This window comes from Pteropus alecto, unplaced genomic scaffold, assembly GCF_000325575.1.
Source record: "Pteropus alecto unplaced genomic scaffold, ASM32557v1 scaffold118, whole genome shotgun sequence".
NCBI classification, from domain to species: Eukaryota; Metazoa; Chordata; class Mammalia; order Chiroptera; family Pteropodidae; genus Pteropus; species Pteropus alecto.
Genome location: NW_006440654.1, coordinates 1,977,374 through 1,993,930, shown reverse-complemented (window position 1 = coordinate 1,993,930; position 16,557 = coordinate 1,977,374). Strand labels below are relative to the sequence as shown.

At 57.4% G+C, this 16,557-nt stretch overlaps 1 protein-coding gene across 6 annotated transcripts in view; it reads left to right on the top strand.

Annotated features, from left to right (window-relative positions):
• TBC1D22A (TBC1 domain family member 22A) overlaps window positions 1–16,557 on the top strand; it is a 220,408-nt gene that overhangs the window by 181,862 nt on the left and 21,989 nt on the right. The window contains exon 13 of one of the 6 annotated variants that reach the window (XM_025051055.1): window positions 15,827–15,903. The exons of the other annotated variants lie outside the window; for them this stretch is intronic. Within the exon in view, the coding sequence (XP_024906823.1) occupies window positions 15,827–15,888 (62 nt within the window). The 3' untranslated portion in view covers window positions 15,889–15,903. Of the gene's footprint in view, window positions 1–15,826; window positions 15,904–16,557 lie in introns of those variants that run through there. 6 annotated transcript variants of the gene reach the window in all.

The following is a 16,557-nucleotide window of genomic DNA, read 5'->3' as shown; positions in this document are numbered from 1 at the left end:
CACGTCCTGGGGCCCGAGAGCCTTGTTTCTGCTCAGCCAGGTGTGTGCGTGGTGGGTCCCCCGAGGCAGAGGTGTGGTGGCGGCCGCTGAGCTTGGCTGCATTAGGATGTTTGAAGGGAGGCTGTCGCCGGGCGTAGGGGAGGGAGCCGCCGGACAAAGCCCGGGCCACTGCCCCCCTCGCTGGCTCTGCACTGCCGGGCCGCCGTGTGGTGCTGAAAAGCCCGCCGAACCTTCACGGCAGCGCTGGCTTTGAGCAGTGCGGTGCCTGGTCCCACATTCGGTGAAAGTGGCCTGCTGGGGCTGTCGGATCACGGTCTTGGATGTGGGCCCGTTTCTCTGCACCCGCAGTGCTGTACCTGTGGATGCTCCTGCCACCTGCCTCGGCCCTGGGCCCTGGCGCCCTCTGCAGGGCTTGGCACGCCGGCATCCACTAAGGGCTACGTGGGCAGATGGCAGGCACTGGGCATCCCAATCTGAGTTACCCGGTGCCCAGTAGGGCGTACCCAGGGCCCCCGGCCAGGCCTTGTTTGGGTGCGGGATAGTGTGGCCCTGTCCTCCGGCCCCGCACTGTGCCTCTGGGCGCTGCTCCTCGCGGTCTGCTCCGGCAGGCCGAGCTCTGCCCTGCAGGCCGCAGGCCAGCGGGGTCCATCGTCCCGGGTGCAGACCGGCCCCACACTCCAGCATGGAGGACAGATGGCTCCTGGCCAGAAAGAAAGCTTTTTGGTCCTGAGTGAGATTTGAAATGGAAAGTTCTCAATTTATTAGCGACTTTCTTTTGGGACTGGAACATGCCGTAGATTTTCTATTTCTCTCAGTTCTCTCTTAAAATTTAATGCTGCCATAAAAATGATGGATAACAAATTAAACCAGGAGAAACAATACTTAGAGACTCTCCGAACTATTGAGGCCGAAGCGTAGACCTGGCGAAGAGATACCCGTGACACGGAAAGCTGGGGGGCGGGGACCGCGCGCCCGCGGAAGCCACGGCCGCACAGTGCCGCGCCAGGCCGTGGCGGGCGGGCTTCGTTCGGGGTGCGGAAGCACCGGATCTGCTCTGTGCTGCTGGCGCCATCATCGACACCGTAACGTAGGGGTCTCCACACCTCACCGCAGGCGGCCCCACCTGGAAACCGGCAGCACCCCAGCGAGAAGCCGGAAGGCCCAGCCCCAAGCTCCAGAAAGGCCCAGGCGACAGACGGTTCTGCCCCCATGGTTCAGAGCCATGCGAGGCCGTAGTCAGAGCACAGGTGGCCGGGCCTAGGCCCACCCACCTGGACGCAGTGGCACGAAGGACACCTGACAGCCGGACCACAGCTGAGGCCTCAGCACTCACCCGGGGCCTGGGGCGCAGTGGTGCAGGGACAGCAGCCTTCGTCCCCAGCAGGCGCGGGGACGTTTTCCCATGGTAGGTTTGTAAACAACGTGAAATGTAAGGAAACCCATGCAGAGTGACATCCTGATGTTGCTGTCACTCCATCAGAGCAGGAGAGGTGGTGGTCTCCGTGACGCTGACACCTCAGCCCCTCGTCCCTCCAGACCAGTGATCCAGGTCGTGGCTTCCGTGGAGCCCACGTAGCAGCTGGGTGACATGGCCCAGGTCGGCCCTTGTGGTCGCATTCATTTTCCTGTGACACCTGTCGCCACATCTGTTAGGAGAATTCAGGAGAACGGGCTGGACGGCAGCAGTGATTTCTGGCTGGGAGTGTCACCGTGGTGACCCAGGAGGCGCCGGAAGCAGGCGTGTTGCTAACCAGAGGCTCCGCCCTCCCGGGCGGCTTGGAGACCTGAGCCCTGGAGAGAGGTGGCCTCGTTCCTCGGGCGAACGCCTCCCCGCTTCGTGTGGGTTTGGAAAAACGGGTGCACCCAGTCGTCTAGCACCCTTCCTTATGCGTGCCAGCGGGGGCTCTGAGGGCGCCGGCGAGACGCAGGGCCCCGTGAACGGCGCCGCCTCAGCGTCCTGCCCTCCCGGTCCCCCGGGCACGGAGCTCGGTGCTGCCAGGCAGTCCTGCACAGTCGCCCCGGCTGGCACCTCCACTGCCCATCAGATGAGGCTCGAAGCCTCAGGCTGCCTGTCAGGGACCCTTAGTGGCCTCTGCGCCTCTGCCCACCAAGCCCCGGCCAGCGCGGGGAGCACAGGCCAGGAGGACGCAGTCCTTGCCGTCCTTGAGCTCACGGCCTGGGGAGATGGGACTGAGCAAGGCACAGTCAGGAGCCCTGGTGCTAACCCCGGGGGGCACTCATGTCCCCACGTCACTTCCTGGGTTTGGGGGCAGCTTCGTGGCACGCCCGAGCTTTAGGGAGCATGTCACAAAATCCTCAGCAAGCCCAGAAACGCCGATGAACTAACTGCCAAAAACAGTGGTAAGTGCAGGAAAGCAGAGGTGTCACCAGGCCCAAGCAGACGTAGGTGGGGGTAGGGGGCGCCAAGCTCGGATGTGAACGCACACGAGCTGAGAGCTGGGGCTGCGGGGCTGAGGCACTGTGTGAGGCCAGGGCTGGAAGGGTGCGTCCTGGGACACACGGCGAACCAGAGGGACAAGCCCACTCGCCAGCCCAGGCGACAGCTGGAAGCACCTGTGTGTCGGCCGGGCTCTCGGGCGGGGCTGGGGGAGGGTGCTGTCCCGTCAGCATTTCACCCACAGCCACGTTTAGCCTTCCGCCCGACAAGAACCGACGAGAAACAAACTCATGATCTGGGAGCCACACACTGAGCAGTGAACACAAAGTGTTCAAGGCTGTTTATGTCGCCGGAACACCTAGCACGATTGTAACTGCGCGTTTTAACGTGTCTGTCCCAGTAATTGATCAAACGAATAGACCAAAACCCAGTGAAGATGCAGGAGATGTAAAAGCACCGTGGAGCAGCCCGCCTGGTCCCTGACGGCCGGCAGCCAGGGTGACTGGCACGGTTCTCTCCGGGCACGCGGTGACGGGTAACGGGGGCGGCATCTTCCCCGGTCCCACCGACGGCCAGCAGCTGGAGCGCCCAGCACGGTTCTCTCCGCGTACACAGTGACCGGTAATAGGGTGAGTTTGTGTCCTGGGCTGTCAAATAAGTCCGAACGTTTAAAATGATGGAAATCATGAGAGGGTTTTTATCTCACCGTAATAGAATTAAGTTAGAAATCAATAAGAACGATGTCTGAAACTCTCCACATTTTCAAAAATTAAGCAACACGCTTGTAAAGAAACTTCGAGTCAAAGAGGTCGATGGGAAATCAGATGATGCTTTGAACGGCGTGAATGATGAAAAGCGACGTGCCCGAGTTTGTGGGACGCAGCGAAAGCGGCCCCCGGAGAGGTGCCACAGCCCTGTGAATGCGCACGTCAGAAACGGAGGACGTTAAACTCAATGGCTTTACTTCCCGCCTTCAGAAGCTCGGAGAAGAAGGGGACATTAATCCCTAAGTAAGCAGAAAAGGGGATAATGAAAAGGGCAAAAATCAATGAGAGAAAACGATCAATAACATAGCAAATGGGCAAACAACCGAGATGAAATGGACAAATTCTTTGAACGATACAAACGATCAAACTTTGCGCAAGAAGAAATAAGAAGCCTGAAAAGCACCGTAACTATTGAAAAATGGCACCTGTGGCTAAGAGGTTTTCTCCAGAGACGGCTGGGACACCCACGTGACTGATGAGTCCTCACGTTCAAGGAGGAAGCGAACCAGCCTCACACAGGCGCTTCCACGGCCTCAAGGACGGGTCTTAGCTCTGAGTCAGCGTAACTGACCTGCCAGAATGAGACAAGGACATTATCAGAAAGAAATGACAAAGTGGTGTGAACGATACTGACATTATTGTTATAACTGATGTCAGTTACAAACCTCGTTAGTAAAGCTGCAGCGTCCTCGGATGAAGTCATAGATAAAAATGACAGTGTGGTGACTGAGTGGCGTCTATGCCAGGCATGCACGGTTGGTTTAACATCGACAACGTAATCGACGCAGGAAAGGTGAGAAACACGTGATCATGTCAAAGATGCAGACCGAGCCCCCAGCCCCGACTCGTGATGAGAACTCTCAGTAACCCCGAAACAGGGACGCGTCCTCAGTAAGAAAGGGCGTCTTCAGAACCCTGCGGCTCACGTCACGTCGGATGGTGACGGTGTCACGTGCGGACCCCCCCGTCGAGGCCGAGCGTGTTTGCTCCCACGCCCTGGTCAGCCTTTGGACTTGCAGGCGTGGCCAGGGCCGTCGGGGCGAGAATGGGATGAAGAGCGTGATGGTGGGGAAGGGAAGGATCAGCCGCCCTTTTCGATTCCACGTGCAGAAAACTGTAGAGTCTGTCAAAAAAATTGGACTAACAAAGATGCTGGATACAAGGTTAATGTGCAAAAATCAGTTATATTTCTCTACGTTAGCAATGACCAATTAGAAGACGAAGTTTAGAGACTAGTACCATTTATAATACATGAAATTCGTAAAAGTACTTAGGATAAATTTAACTACACATACCTAAGACTTTTACACCAAAAACTGCAAAACCTTGCCGAGAGCAGTTGAAGAAATGTGCGGTGAGATATACCATGTTTATGAATCGAAAGACTTAATATTAAAATATTCTCCTCGAATCGATCTTCAGAGTCAGTGCAATCCCAAACTCCTATCAAGCTTTTATGGAAAGCTTGACAAGTCTTTATGGAAACGCAAAGGACCTAAGATAGCAAAATTTACAAAATGTCAAAGAACTAAGTTGGAGAACTTAACCTCTCGACCTCGAGATGTCCTGCAGAGCCACAGTAACCGAGACTGTGGTGCTGGCGTCAGGGTAGATAGACTAACGGGACGGGCGGAGTCCAGGAGAGTTGAGCGCGCATGTATCTGACAGGATCGCACCCAGGAGATGTTGTAACCAATAAATGCTTGGAAATGCACTCAGCATCGTTATCCTTGGGGAAATGCAGGGTAAGCCACACGCCCACGAGTGGCCAACGTGAACGACTCCAGGGCATTGAGTGTCGGCGAGCCCGCGAGGCCCCAGGCGTGAGTAGCAGGGCGTCAGGCGGTGCTGGCACTTGGGGAAACTGGCTGTTTCTAATAAAACGAAGCGCGCGTGTCCCGCCGGCCCAGCAGCTGCGTTCCTAGGCATTTGTGCAAGAGACATGACCGTTCGTGCCCGCAGAGATCCTGTGCGGGGTGATGGCGGCACCCTTACCTGCGTCGTCCCAAACAGGAGCCACGTCCGTCTGTCAGCAGGAGGGCGAACATGTACACACGGTGGGTGCTGCTGGGCCACCACGCGGGTGGCCTCACACGCCGTGGCAGCCGTGAACGGGCACAGGCCCCCTCGGCTGAGCAGAGTTCCCAGGCAGGGACAATGACTCCGCTGGGGGACGGTGGCTCCGCTGGGACGTCCGTCTGTGACAATGCATCAGACAGCGTGCTGTGTATTTCACCTTAGGGAACCTATACGTAAGAAAAATTAATAACGTTAAAAAAAAAATATGCGCTTTCTCGATTACTCAGAATTCCCCCAAACCTAAAAAAGAAACAGGGAAAAAGGAGTCAGAACACGAACTCACAGCACGTGGAACCCCAAAGTCATTTTTCAAATGTGTTGAACTTGAGCTTTAGTTTTTAAGGCCTTGCCAAGTCCTGGGGACAGAAGGAGAGACCCTCCCACCCCCGGGGCAGTGAGGCTCGGGGAGGGTCTCTGCATAAAGCAGTCACGCCAGAGGGCTCTGTCCTCGGATTGGCTGGTTAGCAACACCCCCCGCCCCCCGCCAGGCCCCTCAGCTGAGCCGTGTGCACGCGTGTACCAGGGAGGGTTTGGGGACCCTCTGCCTGAGTGTGAAAGATAAAGCGTCACATTTCAGGGAGGGGGGAGGATGTAGAGCCGTGAGAACCGTCATCCCCCGCGGCGGGAGCGTCAGAGCCCCTTCAAGATAGAACTTGGCTTTTCCCGGGCACCGAGAAGGATGCACGGCCGGCACCGCGCTCCTGGGCCGTGCGTGCTCAGAGCCGCCTGGGGCCGTGGAAAGCCACGTCCGTGAGGTCTGAGAGAGTGACAGAGTTCAGGTCCTCGGGGCCCGGCCACGAGTGGCCCCAGCTGGGTGGGCACGGAGCCCTCATTCCTGAAGCTTCCCCCGCGGCTTTGCCCGGGGCAGGGTGCCCAGCGCGGTGTGGGCCGGCGGGAAGTCGGGGAAGTGACGCACAGTCCGGGGCGGTCACCGTGGGGGGCCGGGGTCTCCAGGGAAAGGCCGGCGTGGGGACGGTTTCCCAGGGGAGGCCGCTTTTCTCACACAGCGGGCGGCAAGCCCGAGAGGTCTCGTTCTGCTGACGTTTTTACTTTCTCGTGTACATATAAACTTTTCGTTTATGCTGCATTTAGCTAAACAACTTAAAAATACTTGAAAATAAAGTGGCCACGAATTAAGTTTTCCCAAAAAAGTAAAATAGAGTACCACAATACTGTTTTAAATGCCCACGGATGAGACGAATGTTTCATTCATGTCGTCTTAAAGTGTCTTTGTCAGATTTTGCTGGAGTGTCCATAGCTTAGCATTTATTCCTTTTAGGGACACAGAAGGATTAGAAATAAAACGCTGGGCACAGCTGTCTCAGTCAGACCGGAGCAGGAGCAAAACGGGGTGCTGATATTTAGGTTAAAAAAGACTTAAGGAAAATTGCATTAATTAAAGACCGATCTTATTGTAGCAAAACAACATTAAATATATATGTTCTAAGTCCCGGAGATAAAGCGCAAAGCCGCAGTCTGATGGAGAGACCCCAGTGGAATGGGGAGCTTTAATTCTTTATCAGTGTACGAGTTACCAGGCAGAAAAATAATGCCCGGAGAGCTGAACAGTATAATGTTTATGGTTGAATTTTTTTTTTTTACCATGAATCCAGAGGCGGGAGAGTAGCTGGGCTTCGTTTAGAAGTCACAGGGAATGCACACGCACACGCACACGTGCATCCACACCCACATCCACGTGCACCAATGGGCGTGCAGCGCAAACCACACGAAGACGTCGTTTGACCAGTACTGTGTAAATCGTATGCCCCGGTCACGACCTCTCCACTCACCGGCGCCCGCCGCACCCATGTGCCCCGACCGTGATGCACCGGCCGAGCCCCGCGGCCGGACGCTTTTCTGCAGGTCACGTGAGGCGCACAGGGCCCCCGGGAGCTGATCGTTGCTCCTCCTGCAGTGACAAGCGTGGGCCTGACCCGTGTAGAGGGCGCAGGGGCCTCTGTGTCATTTCTTACAACTGAGCAGGGATCCACTGGGACCTCACGGAGTTCAAACCCCCAGCGCAGTCCCTTGTCCTGCACCCTAGCCGTGTGCCGTGAGGTTCACACAGGGGATACCGTTACACCCACCAGAGGCGGCCCGTCAGTCCGTGACGACTGTCCCGTGAGCCGACGGCAAAGGGGGCCGACCGCTCTCCGGGGGCCACGGGGCCCAGTAGGAGCGAGCCTGGCAGGTGATGCCGGCTTTTACCTGTTGGCCCCGGAACCATCCAGAAGGCACGTTGGAGAAGCTACAAGATGCTGTGTCCACAGGCCTGGTCACAGCGGCCCTGGGCAACAGCACCATGACGTCCATCTGCAGGGGGCGGCTGTGACACACCCCCAGGCCGGCACGCCACGCAGCTGGGAGGGACGTGCGCGTCTGCGTGTCGTGGCCCTTGGCCGTGCCACGCGGGGAGAAGCGAGGTACAGGCGGTGTGCACTGCTTACCTGGGGGAGCGCGAGTGTGTGCACGTGTGGACGCGTGTGCCCGTGCACCTCCTGCAGGGACTCGTGTTCGCTTTCGTTACAGACGAAACAAAAGGTCAGCGACACGATACATCAGAGCCCAGCGTGAAGGCCGGTCTTTGTGGGGGCGGGGGATGGGGGTGCAGGGACCCGCTGTTCACCTTGGACTCCCGTGGCGCGTTACATAATCACAACACCAAAGCGAACCTAAATAGGAAAGCTGTCCTTAGAAGCAAGAACAGAATTAACATTTAGGCAGTGTGCCGAACCACATATCAAGTTGGTGCCTTAATCCCACGGAGAAAAATTACTCCAAATAGACTTTGAAGCAATTTGAATGTACAGCCGCAGTAGGGTATACCTCAGGCACAAAAAAAAAATCCGCACAAATGTTTTAAAACTCTGCTCAGTTATCAGATTGTTAGTAATATTATTAGTGCCGTCTTGGATCTCTTATTTATATACACACAGCGAAATACTTGTATTACCCATAAATACATGTATTAGGGTAGAGCAAATAAGTATTTATGAAACTATAGAAACTAAGATTCTTAACATAAAAGAAGAGCGAGTCAAGCATAAAATCAAAGCAGTCAAAACCCTATAATTTTAAATATGAATTAAGACTCAGCGTGAACCTGTGATGTATTTGTCTCTTTAAAAGAAATGACATCACATCCTGTAGCTCTCCCCGCTGGAGTTACGGGGCGGTGCTCAGCACCCCGCGGAGTCCCCCCACCGTGTGCGGTGGAAGGAGCCTGCTTCCAGGTCCGGGGCGGGGGTGTTCCGCGTGAGCCATAGGGAAGCTGGGGTCACTCCGCTGCAGCCCAGTTTAATGGGGCTCCCACCGGCCAGAAACGGCAGCGTCGGGCATCTGAGGATTGACGGCGGCAGTGGACTGAAACGCGTCCGTACGTGGAAGTCCGTGGGTTCGTCGTGATTTCTGAAGCAAACCGTCGCCGGCCACCTTCGCAGGGGGCCAGCCGGCGGGTGGAGGGGACGGCGCAGTCGCCGCGCTTCTGTGGCCATCGGAAGACCTGCAGTGTTAGCGCAGAGGCGTGGGGATGGTGCTGTCGCCGGGAGTCTGGCCACCATGGGGCAGCTCGCGGGGGACGTTGTCACGGACGGCTCCGCCCGGCAGCCCCCGCGCTCGCTGACCAGTCCCTGGATCGCAGGAAGAGACCGCAGGCGCCGCGTGCCCCCTGACGTGACCCGCGGAGGGCGCATTGTACAGCAAAAATCCCCGTCACATCTAACTCCAACGGAGCCTCTGGATCGAAGTCGGAGCTTACGGGGGGTGCCGGGAGAGGGGACAGTGTGCAGCTGGCCATGGGCAGGGAGGTGGCTGAAGACATGATGTGACACCCACAGCGCCAGCCACCAGCTTTCCTCAACAGCAGCGGGAGGAGGTGGGGGAGGGGAACGGAGGGAGTTTGAAGGGCGAGGGCCGCGCGCACCCCATTCAAGGGGCCGCGTGGGTGGGGCGCAGGCCTTCGGTTCTTGGTGGGGCTGCATTAGAAAGGTACACGCTGTGGTTTAAGTTGTAGGGGACGTGGGACTCTGTAGGGACATGAAGACCAATGCTGGGTTTGATGGAGCGTGGAAGTCGTGGGGGACGGGTAGGCGGCACGTGTCGCGTGGGGAGCCGCCATCCGTCCGCTCCGTGTCCCTGGTCTGCACAGACGAGGTGCCCCTGCCCCCCGCACAGCAGGGTCTGGCGACCCGCTGAGGGAAGGTGTGTGGCCTGCAGCACGTGGTCCTGCCCGTTCCCAAGCCCTGCAGCCTGAGACGCTCGCGAGACCATGGTTCCTGTTCTCGGGGACCCGCGCCCGAACCCCCCCAGACGCACTGCGTTGTCACACGGTCTCCTTACGGCCTCCGATTTGACAGTGGTCTCGTGACACGGTGTCCGAGGTGGTCCTTAGCTCTAAAGGAAGCAGCGTGCGGGTGAAGTGGGCGTCTGGCGTCGCTCCAGGGCGCCCGGCAGCTCGCGGTTAGTGGCCGAGGCGGGACAGCCACCTCTGGGCACTGGGTCCTCAGTTCTGTGCTCTCTACGCTGGGCACTTTGCAAGGTCTTATTTTTAAATGTTTTAAAAAGTCATACACGTGCATGCGCACATGGACACACACACATTGCACGTAGATGCATTGCACATACATACACGTGTACATGCTCATAAACACGCATTGCACATGCATGCACACTGCACACATGCACGCACACTGCACATCCACCCGCATTGCACATGTGTGCACGCACACACACTGCACATGCACACACAGTCTCCCTGTCACAGCCGCAGTCACAGAGGCCGGACCGCTGGACGTGACGCGGGACAGCTGGGTTGTTCAGAGCTCCGTTCTCTCTCTGTGTGCGGCAGGGCCTGGTAATTTCTTTGGGTTTAGCCCGTGAGAAATCCTTTCCACTGTCCTCCTTTCTGCTGGATCTGGGGGTTCCCCGGAGCATGGCTATTAGGGGAATGTGGATTCTTTTTGCTCGAATTAGTGTGAAGCATGCAGACTTACTCACGGCCCGGTTTACAAGCACGTGAGTTTAATACCGGCTCAAGGTCGGTGGTCCGTTCACTCACCAGAGACAAGCAGGGGTCAGAACAGCTCAGCGGCAGCTACCGGTGACATCAGAGACTAGGGACTTGGGCACGGCACTGACTCATTCACTGTTTTGGTCACTTCCCAAATACCGTGCTAGATGGAGGGGGGGTCACATGGGCCAAGGGTGGTGGGTCCTCACCTCCTCAGCTCACCACCCAGTGGTCCCCAGACCTTAGTGTTTGTGACACTTGTCTCAGGAGCTTGTCAAGAACAGAGAGGCCTGGATGTGCAGTAAACGGGGGGTGCAGGAGCCACGGACGTCCTTGTGGGGACAGCGAGTGAGCCAGGGAGCGTGCCTCACACGCGTGTGCTGATGTGGGGTGTGGCCCAGAGCGTGGGGCGAGCGTCCTGGAGGGGCCGCAGCAGCCGAGTCTCAGCCACGAGCGGCCCCGGAGGAGGGGCTGGCAGGGTGGAGGCCTGCGAGCTGCAAGGAGCCTCAGGGAGTCGGTGGGGAGGCCGGGAATGGGGGTGACGGGCTCCCCGTCACACTCAGCACTGTCAGGAGGCCGGCCTGTGTCCTGCAGCGCGTGCCACCCGCGTCCACACTTGCAGGCCCGCCCAGCTTCGACCGTGCCCCGAGCCATCGCGGGGCCGCGGGCGGGAAGCGGGCCTGCTTGCCGAGGGCAGCGACTCTCCTCTCTCTCTCGGGCTCTTCTGGCTGAGGTTCGGCCACAGAGGGCTGAGGCTGTGAGTTATTAAGTGGTGTGATGTCATTTCTTGCTTCAGAGCAGAAATCATCAGACCTGCAGTGGGATCCTTTGCTTTTTGATTCGCCAGGAACGTCCTTGACAAGATTTAGAGAGCGGCGGAGTGGTCGGGCCGGGCGGGTAGCAGAGCCGACTGCAGAGTGGGCTCGTGGGCCAGACGCTGACAGCAGGTGGTCAGGTGAGCAGTGCGTAGACTTGAGAAACTCAGCTCACACACACACTCACTCATACACCCCACACACACCACTCTCACACTCACACACACACGTCCTGTTCATTCTCCTTCTCCGGAGAACCCTAATACATCAAAGAATAAATATTTATTAGGAACTTTAAAATGTTCCAGTCTCTTTTATTATTTTATGCTTTTCTCTTGTACTACATAGCTTAAAAAATGTTCATTTCAGTTAAGAATTATTGCTACGCTAGAGTGCCACCCCAAATCCCAGAGCGGGGAGCTGGTTCTGGGTCACCTGCCTTTCCCAGATCGGCCCCTTCTCCCCTCCCCCCGGGCTGTAGGGACGAGCATCCACTCCGTGACTCTTCAGGCTGAATTTGACTGACTGTGACCTTTGTCATTTGGCCATTGGGAATGTTCCGAGACGCGGACAGACACACGCCAATAAGCGTCTGGCTAACGATAGTGGAGATTGGCGTGGAGATAATGGCTCAGTCCCTCTGGGGCCGCCGGGTGAGCCGCAGGGTCGTCTGTGCTTCAGGAGCTGGCTGCGCAGTGAACGGTGACTCACGCTTCCCTCGTTGGCCCGTGCCCCAAACGTGGGGGCGTCGGCGTGAGCGTTGAGACGCCCGTGCTCTGCATTCCCGATGGGTGACTGTGCCGTGCGGGGGCCTGGTGACGAATATTTCAAAGGGAGCCGTAGCGGAGAATTTGCTCGCACAGCTGAAGTCGGCGCTCTCAAGTCTGAGCGCAGAATGGGGAACGATTCTTGTCATTTTGTCATTTGAGTGGCCTCAAAAATACACCTACAGAAACACGTCCCCGCAGGAGAGGCCCTGGCTCCAGAAGGCCAGAAATGACAAGGAAAGCTTAGCGACACAGTTCAAGGCGGAAACCATTCCTTTTTACCATTTCCCTTTTATAGGAAGGAGAAGGGGAATTGTCCCTTTGCCTCGTTTCCGACATTTAAAGACGCGTCTGTCGTATGTGAGCATTTCGCGCGTAGTTCACCCGCAGTCGTTCTGAGCTCGGATGTTTCCGTGTTAGGAGCAGACCTAGCTCCACGGCGGAACTCGTAACGTGAGCAGGTGTCTGGACTCTCCTCCTGCCCGGCCAGTCGCTGAAGGACAGGTGAGAGCCAGGGCACTTTCTGCCTTCCGTGCTGTCCTTGGAGCTTCTCAGACAGCAAGGCCAAGAGAGGAAACGTGTGAGCTTGGCCTGTGAAGGAAGGAAGGTCAAAGGGGAGTCTGAGGCGGGGAGCGGCTGCCTCAGGCCTGGCCGTGGACCTGGGAGGAGACACCGGGCCTGGTAGCCCAAGGTCAGGAGGTCAGAATCCCAGGATGGACGTGCCTGCGGCCAAAGTCTGAATGCCCACGAGGGGACAGTGGGCCCTCCAAATAGACAAGTCTGGTGACTCTAGAAAAGACCATTTCGAGTTAATTCCTGGGTCTTTTCTTTTAAATATGAAAAATCTAAAAATTTTTATAATTAATATACAGAAAAGCAGAGATAACAATTTAATAGACGTCTGTGTGCTTACAACCCGGCCTTGTCAAATCCAAGGTTTTTTCTTTTTTTTTGCTTCGGATCTTTTATTTCTTCTTTAGAAATTAAATTTTACGTATACTATTCCTCTCCAGAGGTGACCACAGCCTGGAAATCATTTTTTATCATTTCTGAATGTGCTTTCATGTTTTTGCCACGTATAGAAGTATCTGTAAACAACACGTAATTTAATGAACGTTCTGAAACTTTTATAAACAGCACCCTCAGTAGGTCTTTTATTTGTAATGTGCTTTTTAAAATTCAACTTTACCTTTTTAACGTTCACTCACGTTGATGGACAGAGCTGGATTTTATTCGTTTTCAAACATTGTAGTTTTATCGTGTGAATACACCCGAATCTGTCCGTTTTCCCATCGGAAGACACTTAAGTTGTCTCTGAGTTCTTTGAAATTGCGGGCGGTGCTCAGCCTCGTCCGTGTCTCCAGCAGCGCCGAGTGGGAGATGCTCGGATGCAGAGCGAAGTTCCTGGTCTACAGGACGCGAGCCGCGAGGTGTCACCGATTGCCCCCCGCCCGCCCGCACAGCAGGCCGTGCCCCGTCCCGCACCCTGCGTTCCCTGCAGCCGGCGCGTTCCCGTCCGAGCGCTGCGGGCGGAATCACATGTGTCTCTGCACGTCCCTGATCACCAGCCAGTGCGAGTGGCTCTCTCCCTGCCGACCGCTCAGGTCCACTCAATCCATCGCCCAGTTCGTCGTCTTCTAATTGGTCCTTAGGGGGATTTTAACGCGTGCACACGCATCTCCACGTCAGTCACACAGGCACTGCAGGCGTTTTTGTTAGCCTGTCACTTGTTCATGCGTCCTAATTGTAGCGTCTTCTGACGTACGTAAATTTGAAATTTCTGTGTAGTCGAATGGTTTTTAAAATGTATGTGCTCAAGGTTTGTTTTTACACGTCACTTTCTAATCCACTTGAATTTGGGTTTGCGTGGGGCACGAGGAAGGGTCTGGCCTTGTTTTGTCCCTGTGGACGGCAGCTGTCTCAGTGGATAGCATCTGTGCTGCCCCATCGGCCCAGACAGACAGACACCGGCCCAGACAGACACCGACCCAGACAGACACTGGCCCAGACAGACACCGGGTCAGACAGACACCGCGTCGGCACAGGCCCGCGTCTGTCCTGGGCTAGGGTCACGTGGTCTGCGCTGGTCCCACAGACATCGCGGAGTCGATGGAACCTTCGCTGTCGTGTCCGGCCTCCGTGCGTGCCGGCTTTGGCACGAGCTTCGTCTTCCACAAACGTCGCGGTTGCCGTGTTTATGACAAATACATTGAATTTACAAATTGAAACGGAAGGCAGCTGACATCTCTTCAACATCGGATCTTTGTGTCCAGTAACCTAGTATAGCTCTGTTTAATCTGGGCTTTTTTTAACCTTTCGGAGAACTGTTAACGTCTTTCCCATAAACGTCTCGCCCATACTTGCTACGAGCTGTTCTCAGTGTCTCTCTGTCCCCCGGTGAAAATCCCGCAGGGCCCCACCCACCCGAGGCTGCCGCCCGCCTCCCTCAGAATGCGCTCCGCGACTGCCTGGAGTGGGGGTGCCGAGCGGCGGGGTCCCTGGGGTTGGGGGCGCCATCCCCGGGCGCGCCGGCTGCTCGTGAGCTGCCCTTCCCTCGGCCGCAGGGCTTTGCGGCTCTGCGTGCGTCATGCGTTGTGGGAACGCTGTTCTGCTGGTGTGACACGCACCGGCAGCTTAAAGGCAAACGCCGGAGCATCGCAGCTGATGCGGGACACGCACGCGATGAGATTCTGCGCCGTCCTGGCGAGAACGCTGCTCGTTACGAACGGACGGGGACTGTTCTCACCCGTGAGGTGTCGTCTACAGCAGCGGCCTGGAGCAAAACGAACGTCGTCTGGAGTGAGCCGTGCCAGGCGGGGTCCCCGTCAGAGCAGGAAGTGGCAGGCAGAGGTGCTGCTCCGTGTGTGGACGGCAGGCGTAGCCGGCTTAGTGACGTGAGGGGCAGGAATACACGCCTGTCCCTGGCTCTGCTCATGCTCTGTAACACCCTCCAGCCAGCCCTGCTGCCTGCCAGTGACCTCCGTATGGCCGACTGCAGGGGTCACCCCCACGTGCATCTCAGCTTGACCCTTCCACAGCGTCTCGTGCTCCTGCGTCTCCTCCCGGCTCTCTGGTCACTCACTGTAGGTCCTTCATCCTCAGCATGTACTTCCGGCCTGGATCAGGGGTCACCCACCTGTACTCTGGACTCACCTGTCCGGTTGCCTACTTGACGTCTGCACCTGGATGCCTAACAGGTGTCTTCAGCTGAGCATGCGCACAGAACAGAGTCACCACCTTCCCACTGAGACACTGCCTCCTGCAGACTGGCCCGCACACCGTCCTCACCTCAAGCCAGGGGTCTCCAGCCCTCGGGCTGTGGACCAGTACCGGTCCGTGGCCCCTTAGGAACCGGGCCGCACAGCAGGAGGTGAGCGGCAGGTGAGCAGGTGAAGCTTCATCTGTATCCGCAGACGCTCCCCAGCGCCAGCATCATCGCCTCAGCTCCATCTCAGATCATCAGGCATTAGATTCTCATAGGAGCACCGGTCCCTGGTGTCACAAAGGCTGAGGACCACTGCCTAAGACATGGCGGCTTCACCTCCCCCCACCAGTCCGGTCGTCCAGGCCAGAGAAGTTGGCGTTATCCTCGGCCCATTTCCCTCAGGCCCACGTCTCGTATCCCTCAGCGTGTCTCGTTGGCTCAGCTTAAAAGTGTATCTAGAATTGGAGCTCACAAGCCGCACGGCTGCCCCTTGGCCCGAGTCACTGACGCCTCTTGATTGTATGGTGCCCATGGTTTCCTAGCCGGTCTCCGGGTCCGCCTGTCCCCATCCTACCCCGTGCCACGTCTGCTCTCGGCGCGGCAGCCAGAGGTGCCCTGGGAGCACGGTCTGTTCTCAGAGCCGCCCGTGGTCACCGGCAGAGCGAGCCAGTGACCGGGGGCCCGAGGGCCTGGACCTGCCCCTCCAGCTCTGCCTCCTGCCTCACCGGTCTCACTCCCCCTGGAAAGCGCCTCGAGCCCCAAGGCCTCTGCATTGCTCCCCACACAGCTGCACGGTCTCCCGTCTTTGGGCTTCTGCTCACTCGCCGTCTCGGGGGACCCCGTGTTTAAATCGCCCAGCCCTCGTCCGCACCGTTTTCCGGCGCATCTTCTGCACTGTGTGTCGCTCACTCACTCAGTGAGCTGGGCAGTAGATACAGGTACCACACGGACTTGGCGGAACTGTGGGGGCGGCCGCCGGAGCACGGGGTTCGGGGCGGGGGGCGGAGGCCTCGGCTGACCGGGGACGGGAGGGCTGTGGGTGAGCACAGGGAGAGAGAGGGTGGCATGTCCCCCGCCCAGCACTTCCTCGCCTTTGTTCCCTGCAGTGCCCAGGGGAGCCAGACCCTGGGTGTGGGACCCTCCCCAGCAGAGCCTGCTCTGTGCCTGCCTTCTGTCCGGCCCGCAAGGGACTGGGCTCCTGAGGGCCGCTGTCCTTACCTGAGACCCTCCCCTCCCCCCACACACACACATACCGAGACCCTCCCCGAGGGTCGTGTGGAGTCGGTGCTCACCGGGTTTGCCTTTCATCACGGTTGGCTGTCCCCTGTGCAGGAGAGCAAAGTGGACAGCTGCTTTTGAACTTGCCTGAAACCTGGTCTGCTACTCACATCCTATTTACCAGGCGGCTGGGACTTAAAGAGAAAATCGTCCTTGTTTTGACGAGACAAGAACATTGAAATCACAGCATCCCGCGGGAGCAGGACCGAGCCCGCCCTCTGCTCCTGGCTGGACCCGCCC